At 36.5% G+C, this 21,233-nt stretch overlaps 1 protein-coding gene across 8 annotated transcripts in view; it reads right to left on the bottom strand.

Annotated features, from left to right (window-relative positions):
• The window catches only part of TASP1 (taspase 1), a 307,997-nt gene that overhangs the window by 98,968 nt on the left and 187,796 nt on the right, over positions 1-21,233 (bottom strand). For 7 of the 8 annotated variants that reach the window (XR_004899340.1, XM_028523961.2, XM_036009562.1 and 4 more), the window contains one exon: positions 5,097-5,207. The exons of the other annotated variant lie outside the window; for it this stretch is intronic. Coding sequence is in view for 6 of the 7 variants with exons in the window: in XM_028523961.2 (XP_028379762.1) it covers positions 5,097-5,207 (111 nt within the window). In the remaining variant the exon portion in view is untranslated. The remainder of the gene's footprint in view (positions 1-5,096; positions 5,208-21,233) is intronic. 8 annotated transcript variants of the gene reach the window in all.

Here is a 21,233-nt window from a genome sequence, read left to right as displayed (position 1 = left end):
GCCCCAGTTCCTAACAGGCCCAAACCAATGCCAGTCCTTGTCCCGTTGGGAACCCCTGTTACAGATAACATTTTATCAGCCATTATATTTAGTAGTGAGTAGAACCAACTAGAAAGTGTTCTGTGACATTACTTGTTGAGAACAGGGCAGGAAGCTATAATGCCACCCTGAAGTTCAAATACCACACATGCAGCTACAGTTTGCATGTAAAAAGAATAACTCATAAAACCAAGTTTGTTCAAAAATAACCAGGAATAGGAAAAGTCACATCTGAATCACTGTAAGGGTTTGTGTTTGTGTGTGCACATGTGTGTAATCACTTAAAAAGCACTACTAAAAAGGAAGTCTATTTCTTTTCCCTACTTAACTAAGCATTTAGTCTATAATCAGCTGGTTAACATGAAGTATTATTAAGGCACTATTTTTACAGTACCTATTTTTATGGGTTTTGTATGTTACACAAACACTGGTTTTTTAAAAAATGCATGAATTGGTTTACTCTTTTATGCTTCCTATATTAAGTCAAACCAAAGCTCTGGATCTTGACATAATAGTAATGCAAGTGGAAACAAAAAGAGTTCAATCTTCAAAGTGCCTCAATTTTACTCTATTCATTCTATCACATTAAAGTCTCATTTTATCAAAAGTAGATTTTTAAAGAACCCCATATTTAAGATAATTTCAGAGTTTGTTACAAAATGCATAAAATTGAAAAAAATCTTTATTTTAATAAGTCGATGACAACTTTAGGAAAAATACATAAAAACAAATTATTTCATCATGAATGTAAAATTACTTTCTTTAAAAAAATCCCTTATTAGTGCAGAAAGTCACATATATCAAACATAGTACTACTCAGAAAAAGAAGTGTTATTTTAAAACTCTGCCATGCTATTTTAGAATCTTTCATTTAAAGTAATTTTATCATTAATAAAAGTTAGTTGTCAATTAAAAGAATGTCACCCAAACAGCACAAAAAAACCCTATCAAAAGCTATAAGCAGATAATTCAGAAATTAATAAAAAGGCCAAGTAATAATACATGAAAAGTTGCTCAACCTCACTCATTAGAAGAAGACAAAATAAAACTGTAAACCAGTTTTTTAAATCCACAATCTTGGGTATGTTTTAAAAATTTGAGTCTGGAATTTTTAGGACTGTGCTCAGTATACACTAGGTCATGGGATCCAGTAGCAAAATGAAATACTGCAGTCAAACTCTCTGAGTAGTTTTAAAAGGAAAATTTTTTTAAGATCTATTTTATTTATTTACTTTTAGAGACAGGGGGAAGCAGCGGGAAAGAGAGGGAGAGAAACAGAATGTGAGAGATCTGGTTATCTCTCTCATGCCCCCCACAGGGGACCTGGCCAGCAACCCAGGCATGCACCCTGACTGCGAATCGAAGCAGTAGCCTCTCGGTATACAGACCAGTGCTCAAATCACTAAGCCACACCAGCCAGGGCTAATGGAGAGAGTTTTTAGAAAGAGAGTACAACAAACCAACAGGCGAGAAAAGAATGGAGTTCGGGAACTCCTTAGCATGGACCCAACTCTGGAGAGGTAGAAGTAGCTAGTAAATTTGTCATCTTATTTTTTATTTAATGATTTTCAGAGACAGAGACAGAGACAGAAAGAGAAACATTAATTTATTGTTCTACTTATTGATACATTCATTGATTAATTCTTGTATGTGCCCTGACCAGGGATCAAACCTGAATCCTTGGCATATCAGGACAACACTCCAACTGAGCTACCAGGCCAGGGCCAGTGAATCTGCCACTTTAGATTTAGTAAAGTACTTCACGTCATTCTCAACAAGTAGAAAGTTATCATAATTACCCACTTACTACATGATTCCCTGAAAGTTAATTTCTCTTGAGTATCTAGTTTTCACCCCTTACTATTCCTTTCCACTAATGCCCTGAGAATGTATTGAGTATAACTAGACAAATAACACATTAACTAGTAACTAGACACATATAACACATTATATAAATTACATGTGCTATTAAGGCCAAGAATTTGGACTCCCTTAAAAATGGCATTCAACAACGGTAATATACCTGAGGATATAGTAACATAAATATAATCAAACTTTTTTCTTATAAAATCACTAGAGGCAGACTTCAAAGTCTTGTTTCTAACTCATTCCTGAATTTACATTTTTTCCACTGGCCATTGGGCAATTCTTACTAATATGCATATACTTAATTCTATTATTTATGCCATAAACTCAGTTCAGATGACTACAAGAAAGCACCTGTATAAAATCTTTTCATATTAAAATTTTCCTACAGTTATTCACTCTGTTCTTCCTTCAAATAAATAAATACAGTTCCTCCTTGCCCATAATCTATTATTCTTTCTCTCTTTTCCCTAAAAATGTTTCCTAAGAGGGCATGAAACTTATTAAAAGACCTGAACAGCAGTGAAATTCAGTTTTAGCCCCATCCGTGGAAGGTTCCATTTATCTGGTCAGTTGCATGCTTATCTGGCTGAGTCTCTATGGTGGACTTCTGTAAATTCTAAGCAGAAACAGCTTTGAGATGAAATATATTTGCGTAATAAAGTCTAAATTTTGGCAAAATAAAAGAGTTTGGAGCAACCCTTGCTTAGTCAGGTGCCCCACCACTACCCTAAACAAAGGGCTTGGGTAGAGGTATGACTGAACATCTGGATATTTGTGAGAAAACTAGAAGAAAAGAATTGATCACTGGTATGGGTTTCTGTCCCTCTTCCCAAGTTAGTGAGGGTGGAGGAAAAAAGGGAAACAATAAAAAAGCCCCACCTAGATTCGGAGGATCCAAGAACAGATGAAGCCTGAAGAGACAAAAAGGCAGGTGGAGAAGTCCTCCATTCCCATGCAACACTAAGGCCAGAAAAAGTAAAGTAGGGAAAGTACCCTGATATGCACAAGGAATTGGCAATCTCACTGATTACACCGTTTTCAGACCAATTGACTCCACTACTACTAGCATCTGCTGTCAGTCCTGAGGAAGTCACAGACACCATACTAAATTCAGCAGCAACAGAGCCCAGTAACCCAAAGGTGGGGAGAGGGCAAGTCCCTTTTCAGCAGAAGCTACCAGTGGGAAAAGAATAATGGTGAACCACAGTGCCTCCCACAATAACAAAAGAGCTCTCTGGAATCCAGTTACCACCCAAAGAAGGTGGAAGAGGGGAAAGACAAATATAAAGTACCATGTAAAAAGAGATTAGGGGACTAGCAGAAACAAAGGCAAGGAGCCAGGCATTAATCTGAGAGAACAAAAACAGTTAAAATAGGAACTCTTCCTGCAATTTCCAGCATGTGCTGAAGAGAGGCAGTGTGGTGTGAGGATATCCAGTAAACTGCCCCAGCCACAGACTGAGAACACAGTCCTTCTGTGACTTTGCAAGCTAAGCCTGGTGATAACCTGACCACAGCCCTTCCAATATAGAAACCATAGGCTCCCAGCAGCTGCACACCATCCCGTCAGGACTCCTTCATCAAGGCCCTGCACAACCTACATGCAGCCCCTGTGGCCCAGATGGTCAAACACCAAGCAGTCACTCCCGCTGCAAGCGCCTGTGATCTATGTACTCTGATGACCTCTAGGTACATTGCACATTCAGCCACCAACTGCTGATTAGCTGCTCCCAATCTGCACTCTAGAGTGTGGTCTATTGTTTATCCCACAACTCCAGACCACTCCCACCCTGGTCAAACTAGTAAACTTGTCAGCTACCTGGTGGCCAAACCACACCTTCTCCAAAAATGGCTGAGCCTCTTCTAACTATGTCCTTCCTTGGATAGTCTCTCAGCTCTAGAGTTCCACATAGAGTTTCCTTATATTTTATAATTACTCTTTCATCATAGTTAACAATTCCTTATATTAAACTTACCCTGATTAACATAATGTATGGTTTCTATCTCTTGAATGGACCCAGAGGGCTACATCCTCCTAATGTTAAAATCACAGTCTATCAATATTTCCATTTGCTCTACTGATGCCTCTCTCAAAATCACCATTTCCTGTCCATCCCCTGGACCATTCCCAGCCCTTTAATGTCTCTGTCCTATAGAGATGTTCTTGGACAATTTTAGCTCTACTCTATAACCCTCCCCACCAAACACATTTTGTCAGCTTAAGAACATACAAGGGTTCTCTCCTTCCTATCAGATGCTACGTTGAGATTTTAAGGCCCTCTGTGACCTGGCCTCACGTAGCCAACCCAGCCCCACCACATATCAGGAATACTTCCTCCAGGTAAGACCCATGCAGAAGTCTAGCCAACCCCACACTTAATCCTATTGTCATGTCTCTGTTCAGGTTCCTTTCTTCTCCCTCTTTCCCCACTAATCCCAGAGCCTTCTGGAGCCAGTCCTAAGAGCCCATCATCCATAATTCATTTTGGAGTGATTTCTTCCTACACTTTGTCTGTGTTTTCCTCACTATACAATTAGTACCTTATTATATTCTCTTGTCTTAATTCTTAAGTGGACATAGCCCACACCCCCATTAACCCTGTGCTACTCTTTCTCTAATTTATGTGTGTATGGCTAATTACCCTAACATATTTAATGTTTTATATTACTTATAGTACTTCACATATCTTTGCATACTGATAAGCTCAATGTTAAATGATGGGAAAACCAACTAAGTCAAATCATTTTAACCCTTAAGTGGCTTGGCAAATGGAGCCCGAATAGGATTTCAACTTAGCCCTGTACAAATGTATGTGACAGCCCTGGACTCATGAACACTACATTTTTAAACGTGGACTCTAAAAAAAGTCAAATTTTATTTTAAAACTTTTTAATAAAGTTGTATCTTAAATTTTACTTTAGTAGACTTTTATTCTACTGTATATCACTCGAATCCTAGACAATATCTCTCACACCTTGGATGTTAGATTAGTTACATGGTAAATTTCATGCTGTAGTAGCTGCGGTGATGGAATTCTTTTCATGATCAAATTAATTGAGGGTCTAAGTCTAGGCTAGGCCCTGCACCTAGGTCTAGCAATACAGATGTGGTACCTGACTCTGAAGTTTGTAGCTCAGCAATACAATCTATATTTAGAAGTATACGATTTTCTTAAGGTTATACTTACTGATAAACTTGTTTTGCATAGTCTCCAATAGCGCTTGGTGAGCATCTTCAGCTTGTAAAGCATGTGAACATTCTCTAGCGAGTATGGTGCGTACAAGATGCTCCCCACATCCTAGAAATTGAAGGAAACCAAAAATTGTTGAAGAAAAGCAGTACTAAGCATCTGTCCTTTGTTAGGTGCGTTAAAACACCCTTATGAACTACTTAAGAAGTAGCTGTGCTAGAAAATAATTCAGTGATGGATGAAATGATTTCTATGAGCAATCTAGTAATTTTAGTAATGAGATTTGGCAGAAACTACACATGACTGACTAATCTCAAAATGAAACAAACAAAAAAAACAGGAAAATTCTATTTCAAAAGAATTATTTATACAATCCAAGAATTTAGAGACTTTTACCTAGGAATCTGCTAGGGTTCTATCTCATTTTCATGATTGGGTAACTACAAAAAACTGCCTTATAATTTATTTGATTACATTCCATTGACCTTGGTCTCCTATTGCCTTCTGGTATCCCACACACCTGGGAGCCTGGGAGAAATCTAGTCAGGCAGGGCCAATGTGAATCTCCCCAATCTACTTTTCACTGAAATGTCCACCACACATCAACACCTGTAAAGTGCACTTAATAAAATAACACCTTACTCATATTCTAGTAGCACATATTCTAGTAGCAATTTACATTGCTTTCGAGGGCAAATACCCTCTGTAGTTCTAAAGAAACAGTGTATTTTAACCCCTTGAGTTAGTGTTTCTGAATCTGGACCATTTAGACACACTAAGAAAGGGTAGACATGGTGGTGATGGGCAATGCCTAGAATCTGATTACAGTCTCCACCTGTTAAAAGTAGAAACTTCCTGCAAAAGTAGAGACAGAAAATTTAATTTATAAACTGGCTAGTTCAAATAAAAGATTTCTGAACAAAGAGCTTGCTTTTTTTTTTCTTAAAAATACAAAATGTTAAAAAACTACTTTGACAAACATTGGAGAATTAAGCCATTTTTAAAATATAACAAATGACATTTGAAATGCTTTTTATATATAAAACCAATTTTGCTATTAAAATTAGGTATCTTTTTATCCAAATGAGAATAGTAGACACAAAAGATCTTTAGAAGGTCTCTTTCTTAAAAACATTTTTCCATTCAAAATGATTCTTCTCCCCAACTGAACTTCTGCTTCCCATCTCTTAAAAAATTCCTGCCAAAAGTGTTTCTGTTAGTTCATTGGAAAATAATGTCCTCCATAAATTCACAGATAAAGGATATCAAATGATCTAAGAATCTGCTCAGACCAAAGTATGACTCAACCCTATTGTCCAAAACAATCACAGCAAAAAAAAAGCATCTCCACAATCCACTCATTTCCCCTAACAGAACCAGTGACAAAGTAACTTCTTTTATGTCATTAATTTGCATACAGATGCGTTCATGCACAAACACTACACTGGTAAATGGAGAGGGGAGGTTATTAGCAATCCCAAAGAAATGATGACTAAGATTATCAAATGAAAGAACCTCTTTTAAATAATGCTTTAAAAGTCTTAAATTCATAAAACTCAACCAACATAAACTGATATGAAACACAGTTTTCTGTTCAGCTAGTGTGTATTGTGACAGATGTTATGCACTAACAAATCTCACTGAAAATATAAACTGTAATTGTTAAATCATGTTGGTATCTTTCATCTTGGAAATGTTCTCTTACATATAGACCTCTCCTTTCTCCCTCCTCCCCTCCCCTATAACTACATGCACATATAAACACACATACAATATATGCTCATTGCCAAAACTATAAACCATTACAAAAGTATCAAGGCTTTTAAAAAAATCATCTGACATTCTGCCTGAAAGAATCCTTCTGTATTTTTTGGTAAAGTGGAAATGTGAATAACCTCCAAGATCTAAATATGTCTTCGTGAGTAACTACACTTAAAGGAAGATATAGATATGCAATTTAATATGTAACTTTGTAGGCAGGATTGTGGTGATCTCTACTTTGTTAAAAATTTTGCAGTATTATTTTTATAATCAGAGAAGAAACGACAATAAAGCAAAAAGAAAAAAAGAAAAGAAACTATTTTTGACATTTACTATGTTGAGACATTGTGCTAAGCTCATGTAACTCCATAAATTTTAATTCCCTTTGTGTACATATCTGATGTTGAACAGTGAAATGTTATACTTTGGAACAATAATAATTGCTAGGAAATTGGCATATTATAAGCTAAATGAGTGTTCAGAAGGTTATGTATACACACCTCAAGTCAAACAGCTAAACCACATGAAGTTAGTATTACATCAAAAATACACAATATATGTCAGAGAGACTTTTCCCTCTGTTGTTATACAGGAATAGCAGCATTTTCCCATGATTGATTTTTACCAAGGAACTTTTAAAATTATGACTTCTATTCTGACATACATCACCTCTAACATAAGAGCTTTGACACCAAAAGCTTGTTCTCCTTCAAGTTCCAATCAAAGAAAAATTTGACTTCTGTGGTTTTACCCACAAAATTCCAAGGTTTCTTAAATATGATGCCATGTAGCTGAAGTATAATACAAAGGCAAAAAGTTCCATTCTTTATTCAAACATATTAGAAATAAGCTGTTCATTACATCTTCTTTTTGTCCTTACTCATGCAAGTGAAAGTGTATTTATGTTCTCAGATCTCAGCAGTAAACACAGATTATACATATATTATAGAATGAAGACCTAACAACAAACCTAATAGAAAAATGAAATAAATATCAAATTCTAAAAGAACTTAGAAAAATACACATGTATTTAACATCAATAAAAATAATAACTGAATGGCTTGAAACACATAGTAAATCCATAACTTATGATTTAAAAAGCATTTGTTACCTTTGGAGGATGATTTTGAACCAACTCAGTCTTGTGAAAACTGATAAATTTTTAAAAATCAAGGATTTCTCTGTACTTCCTATATGAAATATACAGCAGGGTAACCAAATAGTTTATGAAGAAAAATTTTCTCCATAGAATTATTCCAGTTAATAAATAGAGAAATCAACAAATTTGGAATATTACCATTTGTAACCTGTAATGTTATAACTGATACAAGCAACAATCATAAATGGCTGCTAATAGCACAAAAAGATACAACCAGATACTACTTGTCTCTTGATAAAATTAGACCTTTTTAGTGTTGTCCCACTGAAAAAAATTACACCTGAATCCAATCAAATCTACAAATTCAATGATCACTTTCCAAAACAAAGTGCATCAACAAAAAACCTACACTTAACATCAAACTTAACTGTGAAAGACTGAATAGTCTCTCCCTAAAATCAGAAACAAGGCAATAATTTCTGTTTTTATCTCTGCTATTCAGCAATATACTAGAGGTTCCAGCCATTGCTACAAGGTAAGAAAAAGAAATAAAAGGCATAAAGACCAGAAAGAAAGAAGTAAAACTGCCCCAGCTGCGGATGATACAACTGCTTATGTAGAAACTCCAGAGAAAATCAACAGAACACCTACTAAAGAAATGTCTCCAAATTTTTCCTATCTAGTTGGTAATCCAGGGCAAAGGCTCACAGCAGATATCCACCTGGTACTTACCAGTACCAAAATGTGGACCTGATTTTCAATTCTTCCCCCATCCATTCACTCACCAGATTGTTACCGAGCACTGTGCTTGGCCCAGAGTACACAGCAGTTTGGCAGTGGTGCTGCTGCATATTGTCAGATCTCCCCCTGCTTGGTTACTGAGTACTCATTCAACTATCATTCTGGCCAGTCCAGATGCCAGTGCCCTAATTGTGCATGCTCCAGTCCTCTCAGGACTGTATTCACTATGTCCCATTCATATTCTCTCTCTTTCTCTCTCTCCCTCTCTCTCCCTCTCTCCCTCTCTCCCTCTCTCTCCCTCTCTCTCTCTCTCCCTCTCTCTCCCTTAAGGCCATAAGCCACTGCAGAGTAGAGGTTAGCATTTTCTATTCTGCAATCAGACTCATGTTTGAATCAAGCTGAGAGACTCTGGGACTCTTTAAGCCTCAGTTATCTCAGCTGTAATATGGAGAATGGGATTAATAACTGCATCATCTAGTTGTTGTGAGGACAAAATGACACAATGCACATAAAATATTTAGCATGGAGTTGTGAGGCAGGAGACAAGATAGCAATGAGGAAGCCCTGAGGCGCCACACTGTTGCCAGCCATCCCCAGGGTCCTGATTACCAACAAATGTATTGCAGCACCCAGGAAGAGGGCCACAGGTGTGGACCCTATCAGTACCTGACCACTTTTTCATCTTCCTTCATTATCATGCCATTCTAATAAATTAGAATTGCAGTTTGATTCCCAAGTGCATCTGCTGCTAGCAAAAGATGGTCTGCTATCTGTATCTTGGGAAGTGTGCTTTTCTTATTTTTTCCATTATGGTATAGGGTTTGGTTTGGGTTTTTTTTTTTTTAAGTTTGTTTGTTTGCTTATTTTTTTTCCCATTACCATTTAGTCCCCTTTACTCTTCAATCACACTATGGATCATGTCCATGAGTCCTTTTTCTTTCTTGCTCAATCCTTTCGCTCTTAACCTCCCCACAGATTTGTCATTATTCTGCTATGAGTCTGTTCTGCTTGTTAGTTCAGTTTGTTCGTTAGATTCCAGAGGAGTGAAATCATATGGCATTTCTCTTTTTCTGACTGGCTTATTTCACTTAGCATAATGTTCTCCAGGTCCATCCATACTGTCGCAAAGGGTAAATTTTTCTTATTTTTTTATGGCTCAATAGTATTCCATTGTGTAAATGTCCCATAGTTGTTTTATCTGCTCATCTACTGATGGACACTTGGCCTGCATCCATATCTTGGAAATTGTAAATAACACTGCAATGAACATCAGGATGATTATGTTCTTTTGACTTAGTGTTTTGGTTTCCTTCAGACATACTCCCAAAAGTGGGATCACTGGGTTAAAAGACAGATCCATTTTCAATTTTTTGAAGTATCTCTATGCTGCCTTCCACAGTAGATACACCAGTCTGCATTCCCACCGACAGTGCAAAAGGGTTCCCCTTTCTCCACATCCTCACCAGCACCTGTTTGTTGATTTATTGATAACCATCCTGACATGTGTGACATATCTCATTGTGGTTTTAATTTGCATTTCCCTGCTGATTAGTGATGTTGGGCATCTTTTCAGGTGTCAATTGGCCAGCTGTATGTCTTCCTTGGATAAGTATCTATTTAGAGCCTTTGACCATCTTTTTATTGGGATGTTTGTTATTCTGGTGTTGAGTTTTGTAAGTTCTTTATAAGTTTTGGATATTAACCTTTTATCAGATGTACTGGTAAATATGTTCTCCTATTCTGTGTATTGTCTTTTTATTCTCTTAATGATTTCCTTTGCTGTGCAAAAACGTTTTAGTTTGATGTAGTCCCATTTGTTGATGTGTTCTTTTGTCTCCCTTCCTTGGGGACATATATCCAATAAGAAATCACTATAAACAATGTCCGAGATTTTGCTGCCTATGTTTTCTCTACAATTTTGATAGTTTCATGTCTAATATTTAAGTATTTAATACGTTTTGAATTTTTTGTGTGTGATGTAAGAAAGTGGTCTAGTTTCATTTTTCTACACTTAACTATCCAATTTTCCAACACCATTTATTGAATAAACTATCTTTAGCCCATCGTGTGTACTTGCTCCCTCTGCCAAATATTAACTGACTATAAAGATGTGGGTTTAATTCTGGGCTCTCCATTCTGTTCCATTGACTATATGTCAGTTTTTATGTCAGTACCATGCTGTTTTGATTACTACAGCCTTATAGTACAGTTTGGTATTAGGTAGTCTCAGTCCTGCAACTTTGTTCTTTCTCAGGATTTCTCAGAAGGCCCCACATAGCCCCACAGAAGGCTATGTGGGGCCTTCTGTGGCTCCATATAAATTTTTGAAATATTTGTTCTCATTCTGTGAATACGTCATTGGAATGTTGATAGGAATTTCATTCAATCTATAGATTGCTTTGGGTAGTGTAGATATTTTAATGATATCAATTCTTACTATCTATGAACATGGTATGTGCTACCACTTATATGTATCATCTTCAATTTCTTCCTTCAGTGTCTACAATGTCCTAGTACAGGTCTTTTACATCCTTGATTACATTTATCCCTAGGTGTTTTTTTTTTTGGAAGCAATGTGAATGGGATTATTTTCTTGATTAGCCTGTTAGTTCATTATTGGCATATAAAAATACAACTGATTTCTGGATATTAATTTTGTATCCTTCTACTTTGCTGAATTCACTAATCAGTTCTAGTAGTTTCTTTTTAAAGAAAATTATTTATCTATTTTTAGAGAGGGAAGGGAGAGAGAAAGAGAGAGAGAGAGAGAGAGAAACATCAATGTGCAGCTGCAGGGGGTCATGGCCCACAACCCAGGCATGTACCCTGACTGGGAATTGAACCTGCGACACTTTGGTTCACAGCCCGTGCTCAATCCCCTGAGCTACACCAGCCAGGAGTTCTAGTAGTTTCTTGTTGGAATCTTTGGGGTTTTTTATGTACAATATCATGCCGTCTGCAAATAATGACCATTTCATGTCTTTCCAATTTGGATGCCTTTTATTTCTTCTTCATGACCGATTGCTGTGGCTAGGACATGCAGTACTAAGCTGAATAAAAAAGGTGAAAGTGGACATCCTTGTCTTGTTCCTTATCTTACAGGGAATGCTTGTAGTTTTTTTTTTTTTTTCCCTTTGAGTGTGATGCTGGAAGTGCATTTTTGTCATAGGTGGCCTTTATTGTGTTTAGGTATGTTCTCTCTATTCCCATTTTGCTGAGAGGTTTTATTATAAATAGGTGCTGGATTTTATCAAGTGCTTTTTCTCCATCTATTGACATGATCATGTGGCTTTTATCCTTCATTTTATTTATGTGGTGAATAACATTTTTTGATTTGTGAATGTTGTACCAATCTTGCATTCCCAGAATGAATCCCACTTGATCATGATGTATGATCTTTTGATGCATTGCTGTATTTGGGTTCCTAAACTAGTATTTTGTTGAAGAATTTAGCGTCTATGTTCATCAGGGATATCGGCCTATAATTTTCTTTTGTAGTGTCTTTATCTAGTTTAGGAATTAGGATAATGCTGGCCTCATAAAATGACCTTAGGAACCCTGCCTCCTCTTGAATTTTTTGAAACAGTTTGAGGAGAGCTCTTAGTTCTTCTAGGAATGTGTGATAAAATCCATCTGTATAGCCATCTGGTCCAGGGCTTTGGTTTGTTGGGAGTTTTTGGATTACTGCTTCAATCTTACCAAGTGTAATGTGCATATTCAGATTCTCTGATTCTTCCTGACTTAGTTTTGGAACATTCTGTATGTCTAAGAATTTATTCATTTCATCCAGGATGTCCAGTTTGTTGGCATATAATTGTTCATAATATTTTCTTATAGCTACTTGCATTTCTTTGATGTCAATTGTTATTTCTCCTCTCTCATTTCTGATTTTATTTATTTGGGTCCTCTCTCCTTTTTTCTTGGTAAGTCTGGTTAAAAAAAACTGTCAATGTTGTTTATCTTTTCAAAGAATCCTCTCTTGGATTCATCAATCTTTTGTATTGTTTTTTTTAGACTTTATTTCAATTATTTCTGCTCTCATTTTTAGTATTACCTTCCATCCACTCACTATGGGCTTTATTTGTTGTTCTTTTTCAAGTTCCTTTAAGTGTAAAGTTAGATTGTTTATTTGAACATATTCTTGTGTTTTTGAGATAGGCCTGTAATGCTATGAATTTCCCTCTTAAGATTGCTTTCCCCGCATCCCACAGATTTTGGACTGTTGTGTTCTAATTTTCAACTGTTTCAAGGTATATTTTGATTTCTTCCTTGATTTCAATGTTGATCCATTCATTGTTTAATAACATGTTGTTTAGCTTCCATGCCTTTATGTGTTCTTCAGTGTGCTTGTGATCGATTTCTAGTTTCACAGCATTGTGGTAGAGAAGATTCTTGAAATGATTTCAATCTTCTTACATTTATTGAGACTTGTTCTGTGTCCTAACATGTGGTGTATCTTAGAAAACTTTCCATGTGCACTTGCAAAGAATGTATCTTCTGCTGCTATGAGTTGAAATGCTCTGAAGATATTAATTAAATCTATTTGATCTAGTGTGTCATTTAAGACCACTGTCTCCTTGTTGATTTTTCTGTATGGAAGATCTATTCATTGACATCAATGGGGTGTTAAAATCCCTGACTACAACTGTATTACTGTCCACCTCTCCCTTTATGTCCATCAAGATTTGCTTTACATATTTAGGTGCTCCTATGTTGGTTGTGTAAATATTTACTAGGGTTATGTCCTGTTGTTGGATTTTTCCCATTATCATTATGTAGTATCCATTTTTGTCTCTTACTATAGCCTTGGTTTTATAGTCTATCTTGTTGGATATTGAGTACTACCCCAAATTTTCTCATTCCATTTCCATGAAAAATCTTTTTTCCATCTGTTTACTTTTGCTCTGTGTGTACCTTTCCATCTGAGATGGGTTTCTTGGAGGCAGCATATACAACAATGTCTGTCCAGAAAGTATATAGCCACAGCCACATGCTAAATAGAGATATTTATTGAAGAAGATACTAAATACAATAAACATTGTACATAGGAGAAGGATGCCTCAGTCCCCTTCAAAGTAGGCATCTGGGGACCTCAAACAGTTCCCGCTGTTGCCATCAGCTGCCCCATTGCATTTTTGTGAATCTAATCAATGGTCTGAAATCTTTTCCCTTTCAAAGGTGATTTTAGTTTTGGGAAAAGCCAGAAGTTGCAGGGTGCCAAATCTGGGCTGTAGAAGGGCAGAGTCACCTGGGTGATTTGATGTTTTGCCAAAAAAAAAAAAAAAAAAAATTCTGCATGAGACATGATGCATGAGTAGATGCATTTCATGATGAAGTTGCCAATCACCAGCTGTTCATAGATACAGCTTTCTGAATTATCCGAATAGTTTCCATGGAGCACTGTTCAAACTTAATCCATAATCTGATGCAAATCCATTGTTCTACTCACTCTGTCATTTTGAATGTGATGGCCACATGGTATACATGCTTACTCAATGGCATCTACCACCCCCACTGACTAATACAGAGAAGTCATTATTGTTCACTCATGTACCTTCCATCCACTCTCCTTGGATGCTAGGTTACATCAATGTTGTGCAAACCGATCTTGTTATATTAACAGTGGCTGGACTTTTTCCTGACAGACCTCATATATGGGTCTTGTTTTCTTATCCACTCAGCTCCCCTATATCTTTTGGTTGAAACATTTAAACCATTTACATTTAAGGTGATTATTAATAGATATGTAGTTATGCCATTTTATTGTTATATTACTCCCCCCTTTTCTCGCCTCCTCCCCCCTCCACCTCCCTCCCCGTCCCCCTTTTTAAATCACGCCATTTAACATTTGCTGTAGTACTGGTTTGGTGTTAACAAACTCCTTTAGCTTTTTCTTGATTGGGAGGCCCCTTATTTCTTCTTCAATTTTAAATTATAGCTTTGCTGAGTAAAGTAGCCTTGGTTATTGGTCTTTGTTCTTCATCACCTTGAATATTTCATGCCACTCCCTTCTGGCCAGAAGAATTTCTGTTGAGAAATCACATGACAACCTAATTGGTACTCTCTTGTAAGTAAGTAACCTCTTTTCTTTTGCAGCTTTTAGGATTTCCTCCTTGTCTTTAAGCCTTGTCATTTTAATTATGATGAATCTCGATGTAGAATTCTTTGGGTCCAACTTCTTTGGGACTCTCTGAGCTTCCTGAAATTGTGTGCTTTTTCCTTCACCCGATTAGGGAAGTTTTCAGTCATTATTTCTTCAAATAGGTTCTCAATTCTTTCCTCACTCTCTTCTCCTTCTGGTATTACCACAAAGCAGATGTTGCTAATGCTTAATGTTGTCCAAAACGTTTCTTAAGCTCCAATTTTTTTTAAATTCTTTTTTCTTTTTCTTGCTCTGTCTGGGCACTTTTTCTACCTTGTCTTCCAAATCACTGATTCAATCCTCAGTTTCATCTAACCTACTGTTTATTTCTTCCAGTATATTATTGATTTCAGATACTGCATTCTTTATTTCTGACTGGTCCTTTTTCATGGGTTCTATGTCTTTTTTTCATGCTGTTCAGTATCCATATGATCATCACTCTAAACTCTCAATCTGATAAATTGCTTACCACCATTTCATCTAGTTCTTCTGGAAAATTCTTTTGTTCTTTCATTTGGGTTTTGTTTTGTTTTGTTTTGCTTTTGGTCTTCCCAGTTTGGCTGTTTCTTTGTATTTGTTTCTATGTATTAGGTAGATCTGCAAAGACTCTGGTGTAGGCCTTTGTCAGATGCTGCCTGTCACTGGCCCTGGACAACCTGCTCAGAGCAGTCAGTGATCCAATGTATGTGGCTTCCTCTGCCGGGCCTGAGTGTGTGCAGAAAGAACAAGGCTACACACCAAGGCCAACTTTTACCAGCACCAGGCTCAGGGGAGGATCAGCTAATGTCTCAGAGCTCCCAGAGATCTGCCTTAGTTGTTAAACTTAATCAATGATACAGCCTCAAGCTGTAATCTGTAGCCTGGCTTAAACTCCACAGGGTGGGAAGAATAATTCCTGCAGGTGAAGCTACTGCTTCCCCTCAGACTAATACCACTTGGAGGGGAGTGCTCTGCCTGAGAAAAAATGGTCTTTGTAGTATGGGGAATGACTCAGTATAGGAATCCTGGCAGCTATTTTTTCAGTTCTCTCCCCAGAGCCATCAGTCCAAGTCTCTTCATACATCTCTAGTCTACTCTGCCCTCCCTCTGCCAGAACCCTCGGTAAGTAGCTGCAAAAGAAATTTTGTGTACTGGCCCTTTAAGCATTCTTAGAGTCTCCAGCCATATCTCCCTTACAGATAGAAACCCTGCTTCTTGTCACAGCTGGATGTTACCTGTTTTCGTTTCCTGGCTCTGGTATTGTAGACTGGGGAGCCCAGCTTGGGGGTTAGACCCCACACTTCTCAGGCAGAACCCCCAGCCACTGAAATATCCCTCCAGAACTTCAGCTGCCACCCATGGTAGCCCAGCCAACCTTCTCATGCCTCCTTCATACCTCCTACCAGTCACATTGTAGTGATGTGGCTTCTTGTATCTGTCCCTGGTTATAAGGCTTGTCTCCAGGTAGTGTTCAGTTGCTTATTCAGGATGCTTTTGGTACATTTTAGTTGTAATTCCAGATTGGTCCTGGGAGGAGGTTAGTATAGCTTCTATTTACTCCTCCACCATCTTGTATCTACCGGGAAGTGTCCTTTTCTTTAAAAATCTCACTTGCTTTGCTTAATTCTATTTGTGCAGTTCGTTCAGTTCACTGTTTGCAACCACCACAAACCTAGACACCATCTCAATCTGCAGCAGTTTGGTATTTAGTAAGTACTTTAATAAATACTACAATGAGGATCATAACTGATTTAAGAAAACCCATTTTCTATCATTTCTTTTTCTCTCCTCATCCTTGTCTCTGTGTTTTCCTTCTGTTAGGAAAAAGTGATTCCCAGCTAGCCTGAAAATCATCTCTAATACACCAGAACAGAGTTGAAAAGAAGTTTATCCCTTGAATTGCAATTCTGAAAGCTACTGCTTCAAAGCAAACAGAGACTTCACACAGGGTCAAAAGGACCACCAGGGTAAGCCTTTCATTATCAAAATAAAAAACATGACAAAGATTTCTCTTAGTTTGGCAGGAAATATTTAACCGTGGTTATCTAGGGATTATGGATTATGCATGACTTTTGTTTATTATTTTGCCTAACTTCTATTATACACACACACACATATGTGTATAATATAAATATATTAAATAAATATGAATATAAATAATATAAATATATACTTTTCTCCAATAGATTTGTTGCCTGACTTCAATGTTACACTCCTACATTCACAATACTTTCTCTTAAGACAAGACAGTAAAGAGCAAAGCAGGGTCTCCCATACTGGGGTTTGGTCCCATGTACCTCACTTCCCCATATCTGAGGTCATGAGTTGCTAACAGTGAATGTGAACTAATACTACAGATGTTATATTTCACCTGACCTTCATCACACATTTAGTATTTTCATGTCAGCCCTAGCGACAAATACATCCTTCAAATTAAGATAATTAAAAATATGTAATAGCCCCCCAAAATCATACTGCCAAATCATGTTTTAGTCCCAAAAGGTAACAAACTAGAAATGTTTGCAATGAGCATACAGAAATACAAAAATTTACCAACTCCTGACTGACATTTCAGATACAGCTCCATTTCAATTAATATTTTTTGTCTCATTTAGTGGTGAGAGCAGTGATGCTATAAGCCAAATCATGACAAAATGAAAATTAAAAGACCCCTAATATCAAGTTTTTAGTGTAATGCATAAATGCAGGTTTTTCAATCCTCACTCAAGGGTATGTTTCTACTGATTTTGAGAGAACGAGGAAGAAGGAGTAGAGGTAGAGAGAGAGAGACAGAGAGAGAGAGAGAAGGAGGGAGGAACTATGATCCAATGCCTTCCATAGATGCGCCAACCAGGGATCGAACCCACAACCTAGTTATGTGCCCTGACTAGGGATTGATCCTGCAGCCTTTTGGAGTATGGGATAATGCTCCTACAAACTGAGCCAACCAGCCAGGGCACAAATGTAGGGTTTTAATGTAGTATTTAAATGGTAGGGGACTGTGCTATAATTACTCCATGAACACACAAGTTTAGTCTTCAGAGTATCCCGTGGTTACTAAACATTGAACATATTATACACAAGAAGAAAATGAGATTAGGATTTTTAAGTATAACTCCTAAACTCACAGATCTTTCTCTCCTTTGGAAGCTTTTATATCTTCTAAAACACTCTAACCTCAGTTCTGATACAAAGAGCCCCCAGAGGAAAAAAGTGAAGTTGCATGCACAGGAGTACATAACCTATAATCCCAGGCAGCCTACATCCAAGAGTACAAGATCAGCAGCAACAAAAGCTCACATTGAGTACCACTGGCACACCACACATCTCCAAGGATTACTGATGATTTTGAAGTATTTATGTCATCTTATAAATGCTGCCATTCACTCTCACTGCAGCTAGTGGGCATCTGAAAAATCTTTCAACACATACCCTGTTAGAAGTCCACAGGGACAGATAAGTAATGAGGAAAGGCCTTTCCAAATTTAAAAGGAAACATTCGGTACTTCAGTTTCCAGTATTGCAACATCTTTTTCAACAAAGGAATTTATTACACAGTACGTCACCTTTTCCCTGTTGGAAGATTTACTGCCAATTTTGGAGTTGGGTTACTTCTGGTTTTCAAGCCTGTCTAGTGAAATTAAAAAGAGAGCTGCCTTAAAAGTGATAGAACACACATGATTTCAGTCTTCACAGTGGTCTCATGGTTATCAAACCTGGAACCTATTATATACAAGAAGAAAACATAAGGAGCTTCATAAAGAGGTAGAATAGGTAGTGAAGATGTTTAATCTGGTCAAGTTCAAAGGTTACAGTCACCAACACATATTTAGTGTTTCCCCAATATTCAGTTCTCTTTAATCCATAAATCCTTTGGATATTATAGCAATCTATCAAAATCAGCTCAAGTTTTTCCACTTTTTTGTTAAATAATAAATAAAAGAAAAATCAATTTTACAATTATCTCCTAGAGATTACCTCTGACAAACTAGGTTGTGATTGATATACACTTTAGAATTTAATAATTATTAAAATGTGGATAAATATATTAGAACAGTTACCACTAAACCTGGGAAAATATCTTCTCTAGTGATTGGTGCTAGACATATGCTACATATACTAAATGCTTGATTTTATTAGTTATTATTAATATCAGTTTTACTGAGAAGGTATAACTAAACCACAAAAGATTCAACTGTCTGAACATGAAGTAGCTGCATAAATGGGAAGAGTTCCAGTTTTGTGAATATATAATATAAATACTTCCAGACATTAAAATTTATTTCAAAAAAACTGAAAGAAACAAAAAAGCTTTAACAAAAATTAGTGAAAACCCTTTATCCAATCTGTCATATCAGAAGGCTAGTGGTTAAGAACACAGAAGTGTCCCCTTCTAAAGTTTGAGCCACTCCTTTCTCTTGTCCCTCTCTTTGTCGATATCACATCTCAATGTAGAAATTTACCCAATATGCACTATGAGTATGAATAAAGATCATGAAATAGGACCTTGCTTTCTGCTCTAAATTTTCTCAACTTTTCTAAATTACAATACTCTAATTAGGGTACCAGGGACAAATGATCCCAGGCTGGTGGGAAAAAAAACAGAGGCAACTACTCCCAGAAGACATGGTGTTCTTAGCTAAGATGGAGCCCCTAAAATTTACCACTACTACTGCACTTGTCTGGGACACATACTACTACATTTATTAGCATTAGGCTTATTTACACTTGAGAACTTCACTAGGGCAGTAGCTATAAAAAGAAACAGTGCTGTTTGTAATATTCAGTTGATGCTCTTGTACATCTTCTACCTGGATTCCTGTTCCTTTAGAGACAGAAATCATGGATGAGGAGAATCATCACCAACAGAACCTAAAATGAGTCACTTGAGATCTCTGTGCCTCAGTTTCCTCACTGGAAAAAAAAAATGACTTAGCTTAAATGGCTTTAAATTCCTCACAGGACAAAATTTTATAGTTGAACATACTTTCAGAACTTCACTAATATTTTGGTTAAATTTTAGTTAAAAGGCTTGTAATGAACAGAACACTTATGAGAAAACTCTTGTTAATTAATGAAATAATGTGTATTTAGATTTACTTCAACTACAGAGAATTTATTTTTTAAGGGGGAAGAGAAAAGGTCATTGATTCATTGATTCACTTACTACATATATATCTGGTGCTTTCACAAATCTCATCTCATTAAGGCATTACAACTAATTTCTATGGAAGGTACGTAGCATCATCCAGATTTGACACACAAGAAAAGTGAACTGGAAGAACTAAGATTCTAAGATCTAAGCCTTGTACCTCCATGTAGCATGTTTGTTCCACCATTGCAGAAATCAGGCTAATGTCATCATACAAATAAAGGGGAATACAAGCAAAGAAAACTCAAAAGCCTCAAAAACCTGAATCCATAGTCAAGATCAAAGTAATAATTGCCTGCAGATAAGTAGTACAACAGATTGTGATACCAATTGTTAGGACTGTAGATAGCCACATATTTAACCACAACATCTTAGAAACAGTAATTAAGCAGGTCCCAAAGGAATAATGTTAAAATTGGAGATTTCATTTTTCATTTTATGCATTTTATGAGTAAAAAAAAGCCAAGATGAAGTTATAAACAGCAGCAATAATGTAGATGCAATATAATGTGAAATAAATAGCTCAATATATTGATGATATATGTAGTATAAAGCCCACAAAAAGAAAGAACATAAGCAAGACAGTTGTGTGATACCATAAATTTAACCTATAACTATTAAACCAGTCACATTTATTAAATATTTAATAACTTTCTCAATGATAAAATTTAGAAGTAATTTATAGGGCTGATCCGAATGTCCAAGAAGTCTTTAAAAACTGAAAAAGGAAATCTGATTTGATATTATTTCTCAATAAATTCCTCTGCACAAAAGATAAGTGATACAAATCACTTCGTCAGTTTGAAAGCTATAATCAGAGTTTAAAAACAACATTCATTATTTAAAGATTTTGTGAAGTATGATGGACACAAGTTTTAAATCTGCTCACCAGTCATTGTTTTTTCCTTTCTCTATTCAACACAGTGTCAAGGCTGATTCTGAGATTGAAGAAAGACACAAAGTTCTGAAGGTGAAAATGATCATCCTATTCATTTGTCTAGATCAGAGTAGAATTTAAGGAGGAACAATGAAGAAATGGTCCCAAAGCTATCTTACCAGAATTAGTAGAGCTATTATATAAGTAGATAAAAGAAAAAGAAAAAGAAAAAGAAAAAGAAAAAGAAAAAGAAAAGGCAACATAGAGAGGCCACTTCAAATGAGACAATGTAGCAAAAGGCAAAGAGACAATACACAATTTAGTAATTTTGAAGGTTTTCATTTGACACTATTATTATTAAGAGATAATGCTAGTAAAAGAAG

This window comes from Phyllostomus discolor, chromosome 9, assembly GCF_004126475.2.
Source record: "Phyllostomus discolor isolate MPI-MPIP mPhyDis1 chromosome 9, mPhyDis1.pri.v3, whole genome shotgun sequence".
Classification (NCBI taxonomy): domain Eukaryota; kingdom Metazoa; phylum Chordata; class Mammalia; order Chiroptera; family Phyllostomidae; genus Phyllostomus; species Phyllostomus discolor.
This window is presented reverse-complemented; position numbering and strand designations above follow the sequence as displayed.